The sequence below is a fragment of the Lissotriton vulgaris genome, chromosome 5 (genome assembly GCF_964263255.1).
Source record: "Lissotriton vulgaris chromosome 5, aLisVul1.2, whole genome shotgun sequence".
Lineage (NCBI taxonomy): Eukaryota > Metazoa > Chordata > Amphibia > Caudata > Salamandridae > Lissotriton > Lissotriton vulgaris.
The window spans coordinates 1,688,556,806-1,688,582,831 of record NC_141693.1 but is presented as its reverse complement, the minus strand read 5'-3'; the positions used below and the strand labels follow the sequence as shown (position 1 = coordinate 1,688,582,831).

At 49.4% G+C, this 26,026-nt stretch overlaps 1 protein-coding gene across 2 annotated transcripts in view; it reads left to right on the top strand.

The window, feature by feature from the left end:
• TLK2 (tousled like kinase 2) overlaps positions 1 to 26,026 on the top strand; it is a 1,405,344-nt gene that overhangs the window by 1,268,140 nt on the left and 111,178 nt on the right. For both annotated transcript variants that reach the window (XM_086923830.1, XM_086923831.1), the window contains one exon: positions 19,004 to 19,111. In XM_086923830.1, the coding sequence (XP_086779956.1) occupies positions 19,004 to 19,111 (108 nt within the window). The remainder of the gene's footprint in view (positions 1 to 19,003; positions 19,112 to 26,026) is intronic.

Below are 26,026 nucleotides of genomic sequence, written 5' to 3'. Positions count from 1 at the left end.
GTAGGACACATTCTCAAGGGCATCAGAATCAGACCCAAAGGGGGTCCCGTCTTCCTAAAATACTGACTTCAATGCAAGGGAAGAAAAGAATTGTCCTCGACCATTGTCTACACCATGGCATTGTATAGCACTACATAGCACTACATGGCACACACCCCAGTGAAGTTGACTACGAATGAGTTGGGTCAGAAACCAGCACTGATATTGGAAGAACCAGCAGAGCCTACAGCAAATAGATCAATGCTTGACATGGCACAGGAGACTGAACAGCCTGTGGCCAATTGATATAACATGGCATGACGGAAGGACCTACTGGCTGCGGATTCATGGGGTCAAAGGTGCATCAGAGGGATCCAGACCTATCTTAAAGAGTAACAGCATTGCCTCCTTAAAGGCTGCAATCTACTGTGTAGTCCTTGATATATCTGACTTTTGAGGGGGCATCAGCTCCAGAATCGAATCAGATCTGGGTCTGACTTTGAAGCTGTGGTCAGCCAACTATGAGACCTCTCCCTGGAGTGAGAGCATCAGTGAGGCAAAGAGCATTACGGAGACTTTTGTTTTGGATTGCCCTTCGATTTCATCTTGGACTTACCTGAGGATGGTGCATGGGAACAACTTTGTGAATTAGAGCAGGACCGACCCTGCATCCTTTGCTTGGCGACATAGTTTGGCTTCCCACTCCTTCATGGGCCTCAGGTCCAACAGGGAGCATTTGTCATAGGGCATGCTGCTAAGACACCAGTGGTAGAAGAGCAGCACAGTTTAAACCCTTTCATCTTGGAGTACTTTGTGCAGGTGAACGGTATCCCTGCACACTGTCAAATGTTTAAAAACAAATGTTGTTAAATTGGAGCGAAAATTGTTGTAGAAGATCACTAGATCCACGTCAAAGGAAGCAGAAAAAGAGGAACTAATATCAGCATGGACGGGTGTGTGGTTCCATGTTGTCATTCCTAGAGGTGGGATAGTATCATGATGTAGACCAATGGTGCCACTCACTGGCCCACAGAAGTTATTGCAAAGTTTTTCAGATCCAATCTGGCTCCAGGGAATAGTCCGCTAATCTGCATGGGAAACGCTTACACTTTCTGTCCTGGTTTCTTGACCTTCATCCTTCTAACAGGACGTTCTCTCTGTCATATGCCTCTGCTTTGGAGGCTGAAGACCTTGATGTGCTGAACACATGGTACGTAGACTTTGCTGCTTTGGAAGAATGGGTCATCAGATATTAATCCCTTTACTTCTTTGTGTCCAAGAAAAGTCAATGTCTGAGATCCATCCTTCAGTTATTTTAGGTTTCTTTCTTTGGACTGGGTATTAATTGTCCTGAATGTAGGAAAGTGTGTTTCTGTTGCAGAAAAACATACACTCACTCACACACAGCTCACAGACAGCTGACCCGCTACCTCAAAGACAACACTTCCTGGACCTATCCCAATCAGGCTTCCTCGGCAACCACAGCACCGAGACCGCCCTCATCGCCGCCACCGACAACATCAGGATCCTGATGAACAAAGGAGAAACAGCCGCCCTCATCCTCCTGGACCTATCAGCTGCCTTCGACACTGTCTGCCACCGCACCCTATCAGCGCGCCTCCATGACTCCGGAATTCAAGAGAAGGCCCTTGCCTGGACCACATCCTTCCTCTCCGGCAGAACCCAGAGCGTCCGCCTCCCTCCTTTCCACTCAAGAAACACCAAGATCATCTGCGGCGTCCCACAGGGATCCTCCCTCAGCCCGAGGCTGTTCAATACCTACATGGCTCCACTCGCCCACGTCGCACGACAACACAGCCTCAACAAATTAAGGCCGTCGCCGACTGGATGAAGGACAGCAAATTGAATCTGAACTCAGACAAAACGGAGGTCCTCATCCTCTGACCCACTCCCTCAGCCTGGGACGACTCCTGGTGGCCCACTTCGCTAGGCACACCCCCGGAACCCACCCACCGGCCACGCACGCAACCTGGGCTTCATCCTCAACTCTTCCCTCTCAATGATCAAGCAAGTCAACGCCGTCTCCGCGTCCTGCTTCAACACCCTCCGAATGCTCCGCAGGATCTTCAAGTAGATCCCAACCCCCACCCTCTCGACTCGACTACGGGAACGCCCTCTACTCAGGAACAACAGCCAAGCTCCTGAGACGACTACAACGAATCCAGAATGCCTCGGCACGACTGATCCTTGACGTTTCCCGACGCAGCCACATCACACCCCACCTGAGAGGCCTGCACTGGCTACCAGTCAACAAGAGGATCATCTTCAAACTCCTCATCCACACACACAAGGCGCTACCTAACACCGGACCATCCTACCTCAACAACCGACTCAGCTTCCACACCCCCACCCGCATCCTCCGCTCTGCCACCCTCGCCACAGTTCCTCTTATCCGGAAAAATACCGCCGCCGGCTGATCCTTCTCCTACCTTGCCGCCAAGAATTGGAACGATCTCCCCACCATCCTGCGACAGACCCAGGACCTGCTGGCCTTCAGAAGACGTCTCAAGACCTGGCTCTTCGATCAGTAGCAGCCCCCCCTCCCCCAGCGCCTTGAGACCCTCACGGGTATGTAGCGCGTTTTATAAATGCTTGATTGATTGATTGATTGACACACTCCTCACGCTCACTCTCTCACACACTCTTTTACTTGATGTGCCCTGGGTCCTTGCCAATCAAGTTCCCAGGGCCTGTGATCTTTCCCAAAACTGTACATTTCTACCCATGATTGGCACATATCTGGCCACTTGTAAGTCCCTTGTAAAAGGTACAGAGGGCACTGTGACCAGGAAGGCCTCTAAGGGCTCGTACCTATTGTGCCACCCTTAAAGTCCTTGCACCTTAACACCCACACACTTCTATTGCAGGCTGCATGTTTTGATGCAGAGAAAAGTGACGTCAACGTGGCACAATTCACTGTGTGCCATTCCTGCAACCACTGCCTGTGGCTTAGGTAAGGCACTCTTCTAGCAGGGTGCATTAGACCACAGGTGAGAGTACAGTTGCATGAGCACTGTACCCCTACAGTGCTTAAATCCATTCTTAGACATTGTAAATTTCAGTAAAGCTATAAAAGAGTATTTGGTCTGGGAGTTGGTCATTATGAACTCCACAGCTCCATAATGGATTGACAGAAACCTTGGAAGTTTGGTAGCGAACTGTCAGCACTTTAAACCCACACTGATGCCAGTTTGGGATTTAATGTAAAATGCACTCGGAGGGCATCTTAAGAATGCCCCCTGAACAACGATCATCCCTGGTGTGGACCCTGAATGACTGCCAGCCCTTTGCCACCACCAGAGAGGTTTCTGGACCCTCCTCCCCCGGGATGGGCCCAGAAAGGGGAAACTTCAAAGGTCTGCTGCCTTTTTTAGCTGACCCTGCACTTTGCTTCCCCTCAACAACTGACTCCCACTGGTTCTGACCCCCACTTTGGGTGGGAGAATAGGTGGGAAAACCAAGTTAGAAAGAGATGTGTGCCCACCTTTGTCAACCCCAAGCCTCAAGTGGGGTAGGCAAGGTGAAACACACATCTCAGTTCCCTCTATCTTGAAGATGAGGGAAAACAGCCAACCAGAGAGAGGATCGTGCCCCCCTGCCACTGGAGGGTGACCTAATAGGGGGTGCACTCACCCAATGAAGGGACCCATTGGCCCCAACCTGCACACCCCTAAATGTAGTATTTTGGGGGACCCTAAACCTTGCCTCCTCAGATTTCTGGAGGTGTACCTACGTCCACGAGCCTTCCAATTTACCTGCCCTGCTGTTGGTCCCTCCTGGAAGCCTTCCTGGACAAAGCCTGAAACCAAAATCCAATACTGGCAACCTCCACAGCATTGTATTGGGCTCCCAAATCCCCCTAAGCACCCTGCACCTGGCCGCCCCTGCACTGCTGGTGGTGTGGACTTGGTGCTGACCTGGAACTCCCTTTGCCCTGACCTTAATTGTTGGAGCTTGGCTCCCAAGACCAAGTGGCCTGCCCGTGAGTAGCCCCTAACCAAGGTGCCCCTACCCCTCTTGCCTAACAATGGACCCCTGCACCCGGTCCTCCCAGTGCCACTGGTAATGCAATTTGAGTGCCTAGCTGAACCTTGGGAAGCCTTTGTTCTAACCCCAAACCTATTCTTTGCAGGTCTTTTACTTACCTGCTATTCGCTAACCTTCTTTTCCCCATAGAAACCAATGTTACGAGTTTTGTTCCTAAAAAGTTCTAAATGTTGAACTGTCTTTTTTGTATGAAAACCAAAGTAACCGTCTTTAAACCAAAAGGTGTCTTACTTACCTTTGTACTGTAGGATCCACAGTGTGATATTTAGGCATATGACTCCGAGTAGTCGATGACATCAAAAGTAATTTCTATGTATTTAGAACTGTTTTAAAAGCACATACAAACCTGTAACTATTGCAAATCTATTCCCAACTGCATTTCTGTGTAAAGTGTTGCATTTGAAAGCATATTTTACCCACCTGAGCCAAGTCCTGCTTGGTTCTAGAAAAAAACCTAAGTATACCTTTTTTATACTTACCCAGTTGGTCTGGATTCTGTTTCTGTGTGTGTGTCTGTGCGTTTGTGTAATCGGTTCTTGATTGAGTGAATACAATAAATGCTTAACTGCTAACCCACACCACCACAAAGAGAGCTGTTAATGATTATCTAATTTAGCATCTGCTATACCTCTGAGGATCCCCTGGACTCTGTGCACAACACTATACCTTATAGCCTAGCTTTCCAAACTTTTCATGTTAGTGACACATTTTTTGGAGATGCATCATTTTGGGACACAGTAAGGCAGTGTAGCGAGCGAGCCCGAACCACCTAAGGGAGGTTCTGGGGGGTTCTCACTCACTCTGTCTGTCTCTCTCCCTCCCTCCCTCTGTCTCCCTCCCTCTGTCTCCCTCCCTCTGTCTCCCTCCCTCCCTCTGTCTCCCTCCCTCTGTCTCCCTCCCTCTGTCTCCCTCCCTCTGTATCCCTCCCTCTGTATCCCTTCCTCTGTCTCCCTCCCTCTGTCTCCCTCCCTCTGTCTCCCTCCCTCTGTCTCCCTCCCTCTGTCTCCCTCCCTCTGTCTCCCTCCCTCTGTCTCCCTCCCTCTGTCTCCCTCCCTCTGTCTCCCTCCCTCTGTCTCCTCCCTCCCTCTGTCTCCTCCCTCCCTCTGTCTCATCCCTCCCTCTGTCTCCTCCCTCCCTCTGTCTCCTTCCTCCCTCCGTCTCCTTCCTCCCTCCGTCTCCTTCCTCCCTCTGTCGCCTTCCTCCCTCTGTCGCCTTCCTCCCTCTGTCGCCTTCCTCCGTCGTCCTTCTCCCTCCGTCGTCCTTCTCCCTCTGTCGCCCTTCTCCCTCTGTCGCCGTTCTCCCTCTGTCGCCGTTCTCCCTCTGTCGCCCTTCTCCCTCTGTCGCCCTTCTCCCTCTGTCGCCCTTCTCCCTCTGTCGCCCTCCTCCCTCTGTCGCCCTCCTCCCTCTGTCGCCCTCCCCCCTCTGTCGCCCTCCCCCCTCTGTCGCCCTCCCCCCTCTGTCGCCCTCCCCCCTCTGTCGCCCTCCCCACTCTGTCGCCCTCCCCACTCTGTCGCCCTCCCCCCTCTGTCGCCCTCCCCCCTCTGTCGCCCTCCCCCCTCTGTCGCCCTCTCCCCTCTGTCGCCCTCCCCCCTCTGTCGCCCTCCCCCCTCTGTCGCCCTCCTCCCTCTGTCGCCCTCCTCCCTCTGTCGCCCTCCTCCCTCTGTCGCCCTCCTCCCTCTGTCGCCCTCCTCCCTCTGTCGCCCTCCTCCCTCTGTCGCCCTCCTCCCTCTGTCGCCCTCCTCCCTCTGTCGCCCTCCTCCCTCTGTCGCCCTCCCTCCCTATGTCTCCCTCCCTCCCTATGTCTCCCTCCCTCCCTATGTCTCCCTCCCTCCGTCTCTCTCCCTCCGTCTCCCTCCCTCCCTCTGTCTCCCTCCCTTCCTCTGTCTCCCTCCCTCCGTCTGTCTCCCTCCCTCCGTCTGTCTCCCTCCCTCCCTCTCTCTGTCTCCCTCCTTCCTTCTGTCTCTCTCCCTCCCTCCCTCCCTCTGTCTCCCTCCTTCCTTCTGTCGGTCTCCCTCTGTCTGTTTCCCGCTCTGTCTCCCTCCCTCCCTCTATCTCCCTCTCTCCCTCTGTCTCCCTCCCTCGGTCTCCCTGCCTCTCTCTGTCTCCCTCCCTCTGTCTCTTCCTAAGACCGTTCCCATGTCTTGGGACTTAACATACCCTATGTGGGGTAGTGGTAGCTGTTGTATAACTTGTTCTATGCTGAGAAGTTGTGGTTGCCTGCTGGCCTCTGCTCTCCATGGCGTTTACCTAGGTTGCAGGTGCAATTCCCTTTTGCTGGATTGAATTGCCTTGGTGGTGCCCCGTGGTGGTCTTCTCCGGGGTCGCTGCGCTTTTTGCCTGGTCTGCCTGCTGTCTGCGGCCTGGCGTTGTGCCTCTGGTTCGACTTCTTTTTGGGTTGTGTCTGTGGGCCCCTCTCTGAGGGGTGTCTGGGCACTTTTTTACCTTCATGTTCCCATCCTGGGGGTTGAGATGGGTTTTGTGTTCCTTCCTCTTTCAGGCGCAGCCTGCCCGGTTTCATAGGTGCCTCGGGCCACTCTCTCTGCTTCCGACTGTTTCTTGCTGTCTGCGCCGTTCTGTCTGGTCTCTTGACTTCTGGCTGTGGTGGGCTCGGCTACCTTCTCTTTCCCTCGTCTCCTTAGAGCCTCTAGGTTGCTCTTCTTCCTCTTCCTTGGCTTTGGACGGGGGTTCTGTTGCCTTGTATGGGCGTGGGGTGCTTCGGCCTCCCCTTGCCCTTGTTTCCTCTGTTGAGGGTGAACGGGCTTCCTCTTCTTTCTTCTTCCCACACCCCCTCCTTGGGATCGGTGGTGTTCTGCTTGTAGGGGTTTCCCTTGCCTGGGGGGGACGGGCACCTAGCTCTGTCCGTTGGACTAGTCCCTGGTGGGACCCTCTGTTATGTCCAGGCTGATGGGTTCCTTTTTCAGGCCCTCCTTCCCCGTGGGTATGGCTAGGGTATCTATTTTACGTTAAGGAATCTGCGGCTAGTAGTCTCTATCAGATGTACGAGTTACCTTTGGTAACAATGTATCTGGTAGAGAAGATTCTAGCAGCAGATTCCTTCACACCCCGCCCTTCCTCCCTGTTCTGCAAGGACCCTTGGTTGGTCTTCTGCACTCGCCTCCGGTGGTTGGCTGTGTCTTCTGTGAGTGCTTTCTTTCGCTCTTTCTGACAGGATGATTCTTTCTGTTTCTTGTTCCTTTCCTCCTCCTTGGCACATTGGAGGATGGGATTATAGGTACTCCTGTGCCCCTCTGCTCTGGGTGCCTTCACTCTCTTCCCTTCCCTCCCTCTCTTCTGTGTTGCTAAGGGTTCTGGCCCCTCTGCCATCCCCTGGGTTGGGGTCATCTGAAAGAAACAGGTTAGTGTTAGATTCCTTACCTTAGAATTCCTTACCTTAGAATATCCAGGTTCCCAACAGAACGTCAGTGAGGGCTTCGTTGCACTGTAGTAGAGGCTCCTAGGTGCTTGCCTGTGGTTTCAGCACTTCAGTGAGGAGGTTAGTCCTCACAGCAGCGACAGGGAGCTCAAGAGCAAGGCCTTGGTTGCCCTAGTCAACACCACGCTGTAAGCAGCCCCCTCCTCCGTAGCCACGGTAGGAGGGGAGACAAATCCAGAGTCGGGCAAAGTGTTCAGACCACTGGCCTCCCCCAGCTCGTCTGCCCAATCCTGGCTCAACTGGCACTGCAGTGCCAGAGGGTCCTCAGACCCCCTCCCAGTCCTCCTCGTCATCCATCTCCTGATAGTCAGGAACAATTGATGGAGCCGGGTTGTCGGTGAAGGGCTCACCGATCGGCGTCGAAGACGGCGCCGGTCCGACGCCGGATCCGGCCTGGGGGTTGGGACCAGGGACGGCGCCGGGGGCGACAACCTTGGTGACGGCACCAGCGGAGGGGTCGTAAGGTCGCCCGGCATCAACATGGATCCAGGCCTGGATCCTTAGGGGCCCTGCGGCGGCGGGACCGGAGTCGTCGTCGACGGCGCTAGGGCCAAAGCACCCGACGGCGCCTGTGCCGGAGCCGCCTCGGCGGGTTCCGACTGAGGGAAGAGCGACCTCATGGCCGCGAGGAAGGCGCTGATCTCCTCCGGCGTTGCGTACAGCCCAGGGACCGGCAGGTATGGAGCTGGGCGCGGAGCTTGCGGCTCCGGCGGAGCCGCGTGGGCGGTATCGCCCGAACCCCCAGCCACATCGAGCGAGCGTCTGGGGAGTCAGAAGAGCGATGTCGGTTCTTCGACTTCTTGTGCCTCGACTTACCTGAGGACTTGGAGCCCGACGAGTGTTGTCAACTCGCCGAGCTGTGATGCCTTCGGCCCCGCGACCGGTGCCTCGATCTCCTCCTGGACCGGAACCTCAAGCGGCGCGGGCCAAGTGCTGGAGCTCGAGACGCTTACGGGACCGCTCCCGCCTAGCCTTCAAGGTCAAGGCCCGGCACTCGGGGCACGACTTGTCATCGTGGTCAGCCCGATACAGTAAAGGCACCAACGGTGGGGGTCGGTAACCGACATCAAGCGGCTACAATCGTCGCAGAGTCTGAACCCGGGCATCCCTATCGGCACCGAGAGTTGAGGGATCGACTCAAGAAGATCCAAAAGAGATCAAAAGTTTAGTCAAAAATTGACTAGGAGTACTGCTCTTCCCGGATCTGCGCATGCTGGTGTGAAAAAAAAAAGAACTGACGTCAGCGCACGAGGCAGCGTCTGAGTTCTTCGACAACGTCATCCCGGCGATCACGACGCAGACAACGCCTACCGACGCGCAGGGGTACTGCTATGCAAAACTTTCCGGATCCAGTCTGACGCCTGGGGTTATTCTAAGGTAAGGAATTCTAAGGTAAGGAATCTAACACTAACTACTGTTTACTGTTTCGTGGAGAAGTGTGGCTCACTGGTTAGAGGAGGCAGACCTGGAAGCAGAGGTCAGCCCGGGACCAGGGTTCAATTCCCGGCTCGGCAGGGTCTTGAGTCCTAATATGTCCATGGACTTGACAATCCTCGCTCTGGTGCCTACTCGATTCACGGGTTCACACTCTGCGACTCTGGGCAATAGCTTGCTTAATCTCCACAACGGCCCCTCGCGGCGGGATGCCTGGCTTTCACCTTGCGGATACCCTGCCGGGGTTATCTCACAGGGGAATACCAGGACGGGTTCCCTAAGCAAGCGCTTAGAAACCAGTGGTGATTTGCGCTATATAAATTCATGTACATTTACATTTACATTCTTACAGATATATAGTTACCGAAGGTAAGTAACTTGTGCATCTGGCCGTGCCTTAGCCCTTTCTCCCTTTGGGGGGTTCTCGCACTCTTTGCTGGGGTTGCCTTGGAGGTTTGTCATTCCTGCTTGTCTTGGAACTGGTTCCTCTTCATTGTTCTTGGTGGGGTTGTAGTTCTGCTACTCCTTATGGTGGTGTTCATCACCATTCCTTTTTCCAATTTTTCTGCTCTTTCGCACACTGTCCCATACTCCCAAAGATGGCTCTGCGTTGTGGCGCGGAAAAGTTCTCTGAAGAAAACTGACGTAGGCGCCCTGGGGTGGGACTTGTGACCTTGCTGACGTCACGTACACGGGCGACGCCTGGGCAGAGTCATGTGATGCCAACCCCCCGGCTCGCAGGGATGTGGGGATAATTCTATGTTAAGGAATCTGCGGCTAGAATCGCCTCTACCAGATACATTGTTACCAAAGGTAAGTAACTTGTACGTCTTGATGGAGATCAAAACCTCTCCTCAAGTTCAACAAAGCCCACACTAATGTCCTACTTGTGGCCTGGTCCAAACCCTACACACAGGGCTCATGTGAATAGGACAATTGCCAGTCATTGCCCCACACCTGGGGACCCCAGTTTCCTCCCCCAGCAACCCATTACGGAGAGCATGGTGGTCCAAGCCTCCAACTCTAGGATCAACCCTGGCTCATTCCTTACCACCCCAACAGAGGAGGATATCCATAAGGCAGGATACCTTTGGCCAGAGGATGTTCTGTTCCACCAGCCTAGCACCCCCCTCCCACTCAACCCTTTGCTTGCCCTTATACCAGCACAGAAACCCAGTGGGGGAGTGGGTAGTGTGAGAAGTTGGCCTGATATATGATGCTCACTAGTTCTAGTGATCACCTTGTATCAGTCCAAACAACCCTTATGGTGATTGGTTGTAAGTCAACCTTATAGACCAGCTATCCTAGTAGCGTGGACAAAAGCAGTCTTTAGGCTAGACTCTGAATGGCATGTGAAGCCAGCTGTTTTACCACATATAACCTTTGAATACCAAATAAAAAGGACACCACACAGGTTGTTATGAAAATAAATAAACAGTTATTTATTAACTAACATACACCTCTGAACTCTTTATGAGGTCAGAGGGCTAAGCACATGACAAACTCTTAGGAAAAATATGTTTAAGTTGCACGATTTACAATGGTGCCCTAGGGGCACGACAAACCATATACTAAGTAAGTGGAATGTGAAAGTCTATTAAAGGAATGGAGCTGCCCAGAGGTTGTAGGAACGCTGGGACCACGCTATACTAACTTGAGGTAGGTAATAGGAGGCCCACGGAGCGCTTGTGCAGAGTGTGAACTCACACGCGAGATGCGTACAAACGTCTATGGACAGTACAGTTTAAAGAAAAGGTGAATACGGACGTTCCTGACTAGATAGGACTGAAACGACAATGGAACTGGACACTAGGATAGTCAAGCTACCCTTGAGCACCAAAATGCTCGTGTTACCTCACCCACAGGCTGCGGGTGCATAGGTGCGAAGTCGTGTCGGGTTTCCGCGTCGAAGTCTATGGAGCCTTGAAGAAAGATGCTGCAGGCGACCAGGAGGAAGATGACCGGTGCAATCCAAGGGTGGATTCGTGAAGAGAGGAACCTGAAAGCAGAGAGGACAATGTTCACAGTCACTAGCCAGTGACTGGAGTGGAACCAGGAGTGGAACCAGATGTCGTTGTCGCGATCAGGTGAAGGTGGACGCTTGTCTCTGCAGCCACGTGGACCAGGCGGTGTCTTCGACGACCAGGATGGAGGCACGAGCTGTCCCACGCAGGCTCTCGCTGTCGGCGGTGTCGTCTCCGGATTCGGGTTCAACAGGCCTTGGCAAAGGCAACCCACGCGGTGAGTGGAAACGGCGTCTGGAGTGGACCAGGAGGGTCCGGGGTGCTCCTCTTCTGGAAGGGAGCAAGGGCCAGTCTGGAGCAACCAGACCAGCAGCAAAGTTGTCGGAGTACGTCGTCTAGGAGGTCACTAGCCAGCCGGCAAGTGACCAGACAACGCGTCGAGCAGCAGGCAAGCAGAAGGGCCCCACGCAGATCTCGTGGATCCTGGAGGGCTGGTCTTCTGTGCAGGAGCTGCTCGGGGTCGGGCTTCTCAGTCCCCAGAGCACTTGGATGAGGATACCTCAGGAGTCGTGCTGGAGCGAAGTGCTGCTTCTTTCAAGATGGCCGGTCCCACGTGTCTCGTCGCACCCAAGGGTCTCAGCTGTGCTGTAGATGTAGGTAGAGGTCGGAGAGGTCTGGGAATCCGGGTCTCGTCGGGCTCTGAAGTCTGAATCCTTGCAGGAAGACGACAAAGGGAAGTCGCGGTACGCTGATGGTGCCTGCAGATGCAGGGTGGACACTCCTTGCCCACAAGGGAGATTCCTTCTGTCTTCTGTGGAGCAGAACGTCGAGGTCCAGAGTTTCTTCTTGTGAAGTTGATCAGGATAATCTAATTTGGAATGGGACCAGCTCCTACCTTTTTTCAGCTAAAGGGGGCTGCACTACGACTAGGTCCCTCCTCTGGGTGGGACCAGGAAGGGGGTGGGTTACACCTCCTTTCCTTTGTCCGGTCTTGCGCCAGCTCTGGGGCTGTAGTGCCCCAGGAACTGGTTTAGACCGGCATATGCACAGGGACACCTTGTGTGCCCCAGGCTTGTCTCATTCCTTTCAGCCCTGTCCTACCTAATACACAAAATCCTGTCTGGGGTGGTGCTAGCACCTCCCAAGGCAGGAAACCCTTTGTCCGAGCCTCCCTCGCTGGAAGGACTCCCAGCAGCAGGAGGTCAGACTTGTGTCTGTGGTGGCAGCATCCATTTTGTGATGCTGAGGCTTGAGTTAACTTTAACCGGGGTTCACAGTTACATACATGTCGTGTCCCCCTAGAAGGGTGGAATGCTACCCCCGTCGCCAGAATTGGCGAGGGGGTAGTATTCCAATTCGTATGACACCTTACTCGACATGTTTTGATAATGCTATACCAAAGTTAGCATTTGACTGCGAGGATTATAATGCACTTAAGAGTATATTTTATAGCGTTATCATGGAACAGCTATTAGGACTTGGTTCCGCAAGCTGCAAACGTTGCCAGAGCACCGTCTCACATAATTCCAAGCACTCTGCCTTCAGGATTGATAAGGCCTGCCATAGGAGTGACTGATAGGTATATATGTGTCCATTTTAGGGTTAGATATAGGGATACTATATCTACAGCAAAGGGTGATTACACCACCTTGCCCCAGCTGTCGGGCAGCCAGTCGTGTCTGTTTAGATGGCCAGCCAGGGGTGGCATAATACATGCTTCAGCCCCTGGTAGGCCCTGGGTACACCTATGCCCTGGATACCTAAGGTATGCTGTACAGGGACTGATAAGGTGGCCCAGTACCAATTGGTAAATGCACCTAGGGTACATGCTTGTCAATTTAGAGAGAGAACAGCTAGGCTGTTGGTCTGATTAGCAGGCCCACAGCCAGAGAAAGTCGTAAACCAGTGAAGCAAAAAGCAAAAATCGGGGGTGACCATAGGATTGCAGACCCTATTCTCCTACAGGTAGAATCCACCATCACTTGCCCCTCTGGCAGTCAATAACATTGGGCAAATGTGTTTTACTACCCAGAGGGGCTACTACATCCCCTTTCTGGAACCCTCCTCCAGCCCAACCCACTACCACCTATGCCCCCCCTACCGGCTGATGGAGGACCATCTCGCTCTGTTCAATCAGGAAGTGGTGGCCCTTTCGGCCAAAGGGGCTATCGGGATGGTGTTGGCATCAGAAGTAGGTCTTGTTTGCTATTCTCGCTACTTTCTGGTGCCCAAAATGTATGGAGGCCTCAAACCTATTCCGGACCTGCGCCTCCTCAATTTCTTCCTGTAGAAAGATAGGTTCAAGATGCTCACTATAGCTTCAGTCCTATCTACCCTAGAGACTGTATGGTAGCGTTGGACTTGCAAGATGCATATTTTCACATCCCTGTCCTACCTGCCCAGAGATATTATCTGCAGTTCATGTGGGCGAAGGGTACGTTCACTTCCCTGTGCTTCCCTTTGACCTTACCAGTGCCCCTCCAGTATAGTCCAGTCTTTACCTACCTTGGCGATTGGCTGTTGAATGTAAGCTCGCTATAGGCAGTCTTCTCCCACCTACAAACTACAGCTTGTTCTCCTAAGGTGTACCTTTCCTATGGTATGGATTCCAGAGTAATCCAGAAGGGGGGACAATATGTCGAGGTTAGAGTAAACGTCTTTCTCGCGAACCTCTAAGCTTCGGAAGAAGAGCTTCAGCCTGTGCGTCTAAACCAAAAGCAGCAGTGACGGAAGTTAGTGGCCTCCAATTAGGAGCTCCAAGTAGTGGTACCTGCCCACTTCCGAACACCAGGGATGATGATCATCATACCATAGGAACGGTACACCTTAGGAGAACCCGTTGACTGTTTTCTTAACCATAAAGTAGATTAGGTACCCCTTTCATCCTGTTTCTGAAGAAAGGCCACTCATCAGTTGGGAGAACATAGGCGTGAGACATGTCGACCTTTTAACCTCTGTCCCTTCACACCACACATACAGAGCTGCAGCAGGTTTAATTTTCCTTGCCAACCTTGACTCTTGTAGTCTGTTTTTAGCCATAGCATCAGTGTCCAACTATTAAAGTACTTCTCGGACACACATCACCATTTTTAACACATCACCTACACCACTCTACTCACTACACAACTGCCCCACTGCCTCATCACCCAGGGCCTACCGGTTAACCAACATAGAAGATCTCCGGCAAAGAGCCTCCCTGCAGGGACTGTTGGGCACTGCAACGCCAGCCCAAAGAGGAGCTGCCCTATGATGAAGCATGACACCCCTCGGGTGTGTGATGGCCCTTGCTGCTTTTGGAGCTCTCCCCTTCCCCATGTTCACCCTTCCCTTGACCACTCAGGACCGCATACTAGTTTGTTTATTTACAAACTCTTGAGCTTCGGTCCTCTGATCAGGTTGCCCCTTCGGCAGGATCTTCTGTCGCAGCAACAGGGCAGGGTCTTGCACCCGAACCTGTGTACCCTCCACCTTCGCGTGTGAAGATTGAGCAGTGGCAGTTGACAGCTTTCGACCTTCCTCCCAAAGTCTGTGATGTTATTCTGGCAGCCAGGCGTCCCTCCACCAAGACAGTTTTTTTAAACAAGTTTGTGACGTGGTTTGCATCCAAGAACATTGGCCCTCTTTCTGCATCCCTCTCTCAAGTTTTATTGTTTGTACTTTCTCTAGCCCAGCAGGGCTTTGCTGTGGCCACCATTAAAGGTTGTCAGCCATCTCCCCTTTCTTGCAAGTGCCTGGCCAACCTTTTGTCACCTTTTGTTTATTTATTTTATTTTATTTTAGAAGTTTTCTATAGCGCTGCAAGACCCAAAGGTATCAGAGCACTTTACAGTAGGAGCATAGTATATAATCAACATAAACTTACCCATTCTTTTAGAACCACTGGCAGGTGAAAGCCAGTACACCATTCTGGGTGATTTTAATTTCCACCTTGAGCTACTGGATAATCCCGACACCACCGCCCTGTTATCTGAATTAGATGCAATAGGACTCCCACAACTGGTCACTGGTTCCACGCACACTGCGGGCCATCTTCTGGATGGTCTCTTCTCCAGCGAGAAATCACTAGTGGTAAAGGACCTCCTTCCCTTCACCTGGACAGACCACTCTGCCATTCCTTTTGACTTTTCCCTACAACCTACTCCCCCCCTAGCTAATACTCCCCCACCCACGAATCAATTTAGAGCATGGAAAAGTATGGACATTTCTGCCTCTCAGTCCTCATTTTTAACTTCCTTGCCACCCACTGTGACTGATCCTGAACTAGGTGCTAATAACTACACTAATTGGATACTAAACACTGTCAATTTGACAGTCCCACTAAAGAAACAATCCACCAATAGGACTACTAAGTCCTCACCCTGGTTCAATGATACTCTTAGACAGGAAAGACAAAAATGCAGGCGCCAGGAACGCAAATGGAGACGTGACTACGACCCAGATCAAAAAGCCCTCTACAAAAACATGATGTCTAATTACAAGCAACTAATTATCAAGGAGAAAAGTAACTTCTATAGCAATCAAATCAATCTTGCACAAGATTCGACTAAACAACTTTTCCAGGTAGTGACTCGCCTCTCTGGACAAGCAGCGACCACCCCAATCACACACACCCAAGAGTTATGTAACTCCTTGGCAAATTATTTCCAAAAAAAAGTCACAGATATTTTTACCCAATTCAAAGCCCATGCTACCAGCATTGGACACCCTCCCTCCACTCCCAATGCCCACACCCCGCTGGCCCGGGCATGTTCTAGCCCCCCTCAATCAAGCCCCTCTGGTTCCTTCCAGGAATTCACCCAGATCACTTCAGAACTGGTATCCCATCTCATATGTACCACGAACTCTGGATCTCCGGAAGATCCATGCCCCCCTTCCATTCTCAAAAACTTTCCTGAAATTATAGGCCCAAAACTCACTGAAATTTTTAATGCCATGTTCTTGTCCACTACCTTTCCCTCCATCTGGAAAAAAGCCACCATCAAACCACTTATCAAACCTGCTAGATCCCTTCGATCTTCAACTGCTGATCTCATGCAGGTCCCCAGGACCAAGAAAGTCTCCTGGGGAGACAGATCCTTCATAGTGACCACCATCAAACTATGGAACAGTCTTCCACATCATATCAAAACCTCTACTTCCCTTCTTTCTTTCCGCAGACAGATAAAGACCTGGTTGTTCAACCAATAACTTCTCATGGACTAGTTCAATAAACACTCAGCGCCGAGACACCCACGGGTATTTGAGCGCTTAACAAATCTCCTAAATAAATAAACATGACAAGTGAGCGATGTACAATCAACAAATGACATAGTATAGAGCGGCATAATTGTCATGTAGAGCTTCTTTGGTTTCAAGGTTCTTAGGGATCACATAGCTCTATGCTTGCTGTCTGTCCCGTGTTGTCCACATCTAAGGGAACGGGTAAGGAATAAGGATTTGAGTTGACTTTTGAATTCCATAAAGGAGGGTATGGTTCTGAGGTGCAGAGGGAAGTAATTCCAAATTTTGGGGGCGTTTCCAGTGAAAGAGCAGTCCGCTGTTCTTTTCCTTCTAGTTTTAGGTGGGATGAGTAGGAGGGAGTTAGAGCTTCTCAGATTTCTGGCTTGACCTGCCTTTTTGAGTTTTTTTGCCAGGTATTCCGGTTTGCCTGTATGGAGGGCTTTGTGGGTTAGGCAGGCCGTTCTGAAGTTACTTCGCATTTCTACTGGAAGCCATTTGAGTTCTTTAAGTGCAGGGGAGATATGATTAGATTTTTTGAAGTTGGTGATCATTCTGGCTGCCGCATGTAATGTTGTTTTGATCGGTGCCAGATGCGCTTTAGGAATTCCTATTTAGGACTGCTTTCCCATAGTCCAGTCTTGACAGTACCAGAGATTGTGTGGCCAATTTGAGATCCTTTGTTGGAATATAGGGTTTGATTTTGTTCAGAAGTCTAAGGTTAAGGAATGCACTTTTGGCCGAGTTTTTAATATGTTTCATCATGTTAAATTTTGGGTCTAAGGTGATGCCTAGAGATTTAACAAAGTCTGCTTGAGTAAGATTCCCTTTGAGCGCATTGATAGCCTTTAACCATTCAGCGATTTGTGGGTTATCCTCCTTGTTCGAGATGAGGAGTGTCTCGGTCTTGTCTGGATTTAGTGTCAGGTGAATGTTTGTCAGCCATTCTTGCACATCTTTCAAGACATCGTTTAATCTTTGGATGTCTTTGAGAGAGCTAGTTTCCAGATAGATCTGAGTATCGTCCGCGTAAAGGTGGAAGCGGATGTTGGCTTTTCTGAGTAGTTTGGATAGCGGCTCCATGTAGATGTTAAAGAGTTGTGGAGAGAGCACCGATCCTTGGGGGCACCCTTGTTGACTTGCTGCGTTTCGGAGGTGAAGTTCTTGATTTAGATTTTTTTTTTTGTGCGATTGTGTATAAAGGAGGAAAACCACTTGAGAACTACCTCGCCGAGACAAGCTCTTTCTTGAGGAGCCCAGATGAGGAGTTTGTGGTCCACCGTATCAAATGCTGCCGAGAGGTCAAGGAGAATGAGGAGGCAGCATTTGTCAGAGTCTAGTGATCCATGGACATCATCCATGATGTTCAGAATCGCAGTTTCTGTGCCGCAACCTTGTCTAAAACCAGAATGGTGGGGGTTCAATAGGTTAATGTTATCCAGGTGCTATGTTAGTTGATGAAGTATGCAACGTTCAAGTGTTTTTGAGGGCAAGGGAACTTCAGCATCAGTTCCCTCCAAGACTATTTATCATGCCCCCAGTGGAAACTCCTCATGGTCTTAACTTTTCTCATGCATGTGCCCTTCGAGCCCCAGTCGAACTGCACAGTTTGCCTACTCAGCATCAAAACGGCTTTTCTAGTGGCTAGAACATCAGCCAGGCGGGACAGCAAACTGCAAGTACTCGCTGTGCACCCTCCTTATAGAGATTTCTATCCAGACAAGCTGGTTCTGAGGAACCAGTGTTTGCTTTCTTTCCGAAGGTTGTAACACCTTTTCACGTAAGCCAGAATATCACCTTGTCTACCTTCTTTGCGCTGCCTCAACATTCTAAAGAAGAAGGTGGCGGGAGAACGATCAACTGTTCTTTGAGAATGTCATGGGCAGAAATGATTGACAGTGCTCTTCATGCAAATCTGCAATGCACTGGGCAAAAAGCAACCCCCTGAAGGCTTGAGAGCTCATTCCACCAGAGGCAAGGCTGTAATTACTGCGTTAGCTGGAGGAGTGCCGGTCCTGGACATCTGGCAGACAGCAGCCTGAGTGTCATGCACACGCTCACCAAAAAGTAGTGTCTGGACACTTCAGGTCTGTCATGACGGGCACTTTGCTTGTTCTGTCCTGCAGGATTCTTTTGTCAAATATGTTTGCAGACCCACCATCTGGGGAGGATGTGCTTGGGTATCTATTCTAAGGTAAGGAATCTGAGGCTAGAAGTCTCTGTTAAATTAACAATTTATTTACCTTCAGTAACACCTTATCTTTCAGAGACTCTATTAGCTGCAGATTCCATACCAATCCTCCCTGCTTGGTTAATGTATTTCTGCATAGGGTCACCCTCTTGAAGCCCATAGTGATGTACACAATTCCATGAATGTTCTTAGTGGCTCCCTGCTTCTGGCATGGAAAGTTGTGAGAAGAAACTGACATCTACTCATTGGGGCAGCACCTATACCGCTTAAGGATTTCTGGATCCGGTCCGATGCCTGGGGATAATTCTAAGGTAAGGAATCTGCGGCTAGTTAGAGTCTCTATCAGATAAGGCATTACCAAATGTAAGTAACTTATTCTTTAAGTACATAAGCAGCAACATTCAGCCTTCAGAAAATAGCACATTTCCCTAGATGGAAGTTAACTTTGACACTGTAGTGGATTTCATTGTAAAATTTGTTTTTGCTGTAACACTGCTACTTTAGTTGCAATGTAAAATATGTACTATTTGTTTGAATTATTCATATCTGACCTCTCGGTTTGAAGTGAGACAAAAGCTTGCATAATAATGAAAGTTAAGGACAGAGCAGACCTTGGAATATTCGAACACTGCTCTCTATTCCTTACCAGGAGCAGCATTTCATCCGCCGTTGAAATAAGTATGAGCTGATTACAACACGTTATCTTTGTTCTTGCAGCCTTTTGGCCATAACCAGTCGCAGCAAGATATTCTCCAGGAGAACACCATCCTTAAAGCTACCGAGGTCCAGTTCCCTCCAAAGCCTGTAGTGACACCTGAAGCAAAGGTGAGTTTCAGTTATCGTGGTAACATTTTCATGGGGTTTACATGTTTAAATTAATCATTGTGAATGACTGCAGTTTACGGAGAGTAAAACAGTGAAGATATAATGTAATGTGCAAGTGTAAAGTGAGCCACAATCAAGGGAAACCTTTGTGGTATCAAGGCACAGATAGCCCGTCATGCCTTTGCTGTCTTGACATTACGTATTTTTTCCTACCTTTTGAACTACATGAGACCTTCCTTAAGACTATCAAGAATTAGCTTTTTGATTGTCAGTTCTCTCTACTTCTCCAGGCCAACGTGGAGTGTGGATGTAGGTAATGCTTTAAAAGTAATCTAAATAAATATTGCTATCAAAACATATTGTTCGAGGCATATGAGCTGCTGATCTCATTCTGAGCATTAGATCGCCACCTGGTGTTGGGCTTGGATGATTGCATGTGGTTGTCTTGGAAAAAGTCTTTGTAGTCACGAGATAGGTGACTCCTCCTTTGGACGACAGTGCGCATGGGTATCTGCTCCATCCTTAGATTGTTTTTTTCCGCCACTGGGTTCGGATGTAACTTTTCCGCTCCAAATCTACCTTTAATGGTAGTTTGACGCAAAAAATCTTTACAAACAACTTCCAATATCAACAAACATCGACTTGACTTAATCTGTTCGATTCCGGTCGTCGAAGCGGGCCATTGGGCCTATCCACGCCGTGAGGCCTACAACTCATGGAAAGGACGCCATTCAAAAGATGCCCTGAGTGTTGAGCAAAGTTTCCACACAGTGACCATCACGAGGTCTGTAACCTGTGCTTATCTCCAGAACATGACGAGTCAAGCTGTACAGCCTGCGCATCCTTTCGATCAAAAAAGACGATTCGAGAACGGAGGGCCCGTTGACACGACATTCAGAGATCGGCTCCGGAACCGGTGGATATCTTCGACGAAGAAGCTCCGCTCCTTCCAGAAGAAGATTCAGACGATCTCCAAATCGTATCCGGGGCAGACAACTCCGATGACTCCATACCATCGGGTCAGCGTGTGAGTACTACTGCCCCTGCCCCATACCCAGCACCTAAATCGAAGGTAAAGGTCAACACTCCGCCTTCGGGGCCCAGTCACGACCAAAAAAACACTTCAACACTTCAAAAGCCCCGCCATCGAGCCCGGCTCGGAAGAAAATACAAAAGCCTTCCGGTAGCTCGATACCGAGCAAACCGCACGTGCCGATCCCACCAGCCCCCTCGGCACCAAGACCGAAAGAAGCCCCGGTTCCGAAACCGTCGACTTCTAAGGACAAAACTATGAAGCCTGCTTCCGACGCCTCGAAGCCGACGAAACCAGCTTCCACTCCGAACCCATAGGTACCGAAACCTACAAGGCCTGATTCCGATGCGCTCAAGCCCTCGAAATAGCCTTCCATTCGGAAGACAATACCTTTGGTGCCAAAATCTATGCCAAAGGACCCTATCACAGCTCCTAAGGCCAAAGACAGGCAGCAACCACGCCCGGAACCGAAAAAATCGGCACCAGCAGCGGTTCCTCAGGAAGAAGACCTTTTCCAACCTGATCCTCTACAAAAGAAGAGGATCAGGTCATGTATCCACTACACCACACAGGAAGAGAAAGTCCGACACAGCACCTACACCTGCAGTGACTGTCAAGAAGAAGGACTCTGCCGCATCTCCTATGCACCCTTCTTCTCCTGTACTTCCTTCTCCTTCATCTCCCTTTCCTCTTAACATTTCACCTCCAAATTCTCCTGAAAACTCTCCTCCTCATTCTTCAACACATACACCTCGAAAAGATGATGTACTCCTCATCATTTCGAGGTGTATGTGTTGAAGAATGAGGATTAGGTAGGGTTAGACCCAGATGAGCCTTTTCCCTACCCTAGTGATCATCCAGATTGGGAGTACCCAAACCCACAGGATGTGCCAGATATTCCTGACCCGCATACATTTCCATCCAAACCTTCTCCCCCATAAGACAATCTTGGTTTTGGACTATTACTAAAAAGGCCTCCCATCTATCATGGGGTCACCATGCATTCAGATGAGGCAGAGGAAGGCTTTTTATTGGATACTTTAGAACAATCACAACAGTCTGTTCAAATTCTGCCTATGATTAAAGGGGTCATTAAACATTCTCCAGAAGTATTTAAAGATCCTGTACGTGCTAGGATTATAAACCCAAGAATAGAAAAAAAGTACAGGCCTGCTCCTGGGGATCCTGCCTACATTAAAGGACAGCTACCCTTAGATTCCCTAGTTGTGTCAAATGCTAGAAAAAGAGCAAACTCACAGACATCAGGTGAAGCACCACCCCCGGATAAAGAATCTAAGGTGATAGATGCTTCAGGCAAAAGGATAGCTGCTCAGGCAAGCAATACATGGCATATAGCTAACACACAAGCCCTCCTTGCAAGATATGACAGGGCTCACTATGATCAGTTAGAAACACAATTACAACATCTACCTGATCAATATAGATGCGCAGGCCAATGACCTTATACAAGAAGGCAAGCTAATGTCAAATGCCTCAATCAAGTGTGCACTTGATGTAGCAGAGACTACATCTAGAGCTATAAACACTAGTGTCCTACTTAGACGTCATGCGTGGCTACGCATTTCAGGATTTAAGCGGGAACTGCAAACTACCATCTTAAATCAGCCATTCAACCAATATCAATTGTTTGGCCCAGAGGTAGACACAACACTTGAGAAAATGAAAAAGGACACCAATACAGCCAAATCTATGGCGGCTCTACAATCCACCCAAGCTAGAGGTTCCTTTTGTCGCTCCTTCTATAGAGGAGGCTCCAAACAAGCTGAAGCAGACAATTCAGTTTCCTTCAAATCCAATATACAAACACAGAGGTCGAGGAAATAACAATAATCGAACCTCTTCTCGCACAAAACAGTGACTTCCCTCTGTTCCCCCAACAGCATTCCACTCCTGTGGGGGGCAGACTAACACAGTTCCTACCTGTCTGGAATTCCATCACAACAGACAAGTGGGTAAGACTAATTACCCAGTATGGCTACTGCCTCGAACTTAAAGCTACCCCTCCACACATACCACCCAAGCAGCGTCCAATGTCTGCAGAACATCTTGCGTTGCTCCAACAAGAAGTTCTATCACTTCTTCAGAAAAATGCAATAGAAATAGTTCCTTTACAACATCAAGGAACAGGGGTTTACTCACTGTATTGCCTAATACCCAAAAAGGACGGGACTCTAAGACCAATTCTCGACATCAGGCCCCTCAATCTCTATATACACATCATTTTCATATGATCACTTTACAACAAGTACTCCCATTGTTGCAACAAGGCGACTTCCTTAGTATGATCTAAAGGACGCCTACTTCCACATTCCAATACATCCTTCTCACAGGAAGTATCTGAGGTTTGTACTGGAAGGACAGCATTATCAGTTCAAAGTCCTTCCATTCGGGGTCACAACTGCACCAAGAGTGTCCACTCTTGTGCCTAGCAGTAGTAGCAGTACATCTCAGACGACAACATATACATGTCTTCCCATATCTAGACGATTGGCTCATAAAAGCCAAGTCATTCAATCAGTGTGTCCAACACACATTTCACACAATTCAAACATTGCACGACTTACGGTTCACAATCAACTACACCATGTCGCATCTGCAGCCCTCTCATGTACATTAATATCTAGGGGCTACAATAAACACGTCTACAGCTCTAGCGTATCCCAGTCCAGCAAGGATACAGAGCCTTCAAGCCTTAGTCACAACATTTCACCATCAACACTCTCTCCCAGCCAAAGTGTTCATGAGACTAATAGGCATGATGGCATCTTGCATTTCTATTGTACCGTATGCAAGATGCGATGCGCTCAAGCCCTCGAAATAGCCTTCCATTCGGAAGACAATACCTTTGGTGCCAAAATCTATGCCAAAGGACCCTATCACAGCTCCTAAGGCCAAAGACAGGCAGCAACCACGCCCGGAACCGAAAAAATCGGCACCAGCAGCGGTTCCTCAGGAAGAAGACCTTTTCCAACCTGATCCTCTACAAAAGAAGAGGATCAGGTCATGTATCCACTACACCACACAGGAAGAGAAAGTCCGACACAGCACCTACACCTGCAGTGACTGTCAAGAAGAAGGACTCTGCCGCATCTCCTATGCACCCTTCTTCTCCTGTACTTCCTTCTCCTTCATCTCCCTTTCCTCTTAACATTTCACCTCCAAATTCTCCTGAAAACTCTCCTCCTCATTCTTCAACACATACACCTCGAAAAGATGATGTACTCCTCATCATTTCGAGGTGTATGTGTTGAAGAATGAGGATTAGGTAGGGTTAGACCCAGATGAGCCTTTTCCCTACCCTAGTGATCATCCAGATTGGGAGTACCCAAACCCACAGGATGTGCCAGATATTCCTGACCCGCATACATTTCCATCCAAACCTTCTCCCCCATAAGACAATCTTGGTTTTGGACTATTACTAAAAAGGCCTCCCATCTATCATGGGGTCACCATGCATTCAGATGAGGCAGAGGAAGGCTTTTTATTAGATACTTTAGAACAATCACAACAGTCTGTTCAAATTCTGCCTATGATTAAAGGGGTCATTAAACATTCTCCAGAAGGATTTAAAGATCCTGTACGTGCTAGGATTATAAACCCAAGAATAGAAAAAAAGTACAGGCCTGCTCCTGGGGATCCTGCCTACATTAAAGGACAGCTACCCTTAGATTCCCTAGTTGTGTCAAATGCTAGAAAAAGAGCAAACTCACAGACATCAGGTGAAGCACCACCCCCGGATAAAGAATCTAAGGTGATAGATGCTTCAGGCAAAAGGATAGCTGCTCAGGCAAGCAATACATGGCATATAGCTAACACACAAGCCCTCCTTGCAAGATATGACAGGGCTCACTATGATCAGTTAGAAACACAATTACAACATCTACCTGATCAATATAGATGCGCAGGCCAATGACCTTATACAAGAAGGCAAGCTAATGTCAAATGCCTCAATCAAGTGTGCACTTGATGTAGCAGAGACTACATCTAGAGCTATAAACACTAGTGTCCTACTTAGACGTCATGCGTGGCTACGCATTTCAGGATTTAAGCGGGAACTGCAAACTACCATCTTAAATCAGCCATTCAACCAATATCAATTGTTTGGCCCAGAGGTAGACACAACACTTGAGAAAATGAAAAAGGACACCAATACAGCCAAATCTATGGCGGCTCTACAATCCACCCAAGCTAGAGGTTCCTTTTGTCGCTCCTTCTATAGAGGAGGCTCCAAACAAGCTGAAGCAGACAATTCAGTTTCCTTCAAATCCAATATACAAACACAGAGGTCGAGGAAATAACAATAATCGAACCTCTTCTCGCACAAAACAGTGACTTCCCTCTGTTCCCCCAACAGCATTCCACTCCTGTGGGGGGCAGACTAACACAGTTCCTACCTGTCTGGAATTCCATCACAACAGACAAGTGGGTAAGACTAATTACCCAGTATGGCTACTGCCTCGAACTTAAAGCTACCCCTCCACACATACCACCCAAGCAGCGTCCAATGTCTGCAGAACATCTTGCGTTGCTCCAACAAGAAGTTCTATCACTTCTTCAGAAAAATGCAATAGAAATAGTTCCTTTACAACATCAAGGAACAGGGGTTTACTCACTGTATTGCCTAATACCCAAAAAGGACGGGACTCTAAGACCAATTCTCGACATCAGGCCCCTCAATCTCTATATACACATCATTTTCATATGATCACTTTACAACAAGTACTCCCATTGTTGCAACAAGGCGACTTCCTTAGTATGATCTAAAGGACGCCTACTTCCACATTCCAATACATCCTTCTCACAGGAAGTATCTGAGGTTTGTACTGGAAGGACAGCATTATCAGTTCAAAGTCCTTCCATTCGGGGTCACAACTGCACCAAGAGTGTCCACTCTTGTGCCTAGCAGTAGTAGCAGTACATCTCAGACGACAACATATACATGTCTTCCCATATCTAGACGATTGGCTCATAAAAGCCAAGTCATTCAATCAGTGTGTCCAACACACATTTCACACAATTCAAACATTGCACGACTTACGGTTCACAATCAACTACACCATGTCGCATCTGCAGCCCTCTCATGTACATTAATATCTAGGGGCTACAATAAACACGTCTACAGCTCTAGCGTATCCCAGTCCAGCAAGGATACAGAGCCTTCAAGCCTTAGTCACAACATTTCACCATCAACACTCTCTCCCAGCCAAAGTGTTCATGAGACTAATAGGCATGATGGCATCTTGCATTTCTATTGTACCGTATGCAAGACTGCAAATGCGTTCGTTACAAAAATGTCTAGCACAACAGTGGAACCAGGCTCAAGGACTACTGACAGACCTGGTGTTGGTGGGAAGCCACACACATCGCTCTCTGCAGTGGTGGAACACCAAAAACTTGGCAAAAGGGCGGCCGTTTCTCGAACCTGTTCCACAAATAATACTTACAGGAGACGCATCTCTCACAGGATGGGGAGCCCATCTCCTACATCATACAACTCAAGGGCAATGGACCACTCAACAAAGAGCACTCCATATCAACCACCTGGAGCTGCTAGCAATATTCCTAGCGCTTAAAACTTTCCAAGTACAAGTACAAAACAAAGCTGTCTTAATCAGGACGGTCAACATGACAGCCATGTACTATATACAAAAACAGGGGGGGGTCCACTCTATACAACTGTCCCAACTTGCACAGAACATTTGGAGATGGGCCATTCCACAAAACATTTATCTGTTAGCAGAACACCTTCCAGGAGTTCACAATCAGATAGCAGATCTGTTAAGTCGACAGACACAACAGATTCACAAATGGAAACTACATCCGCAAGTTCTTCTACCATTCTTTCACAAGTGGGGTCATCC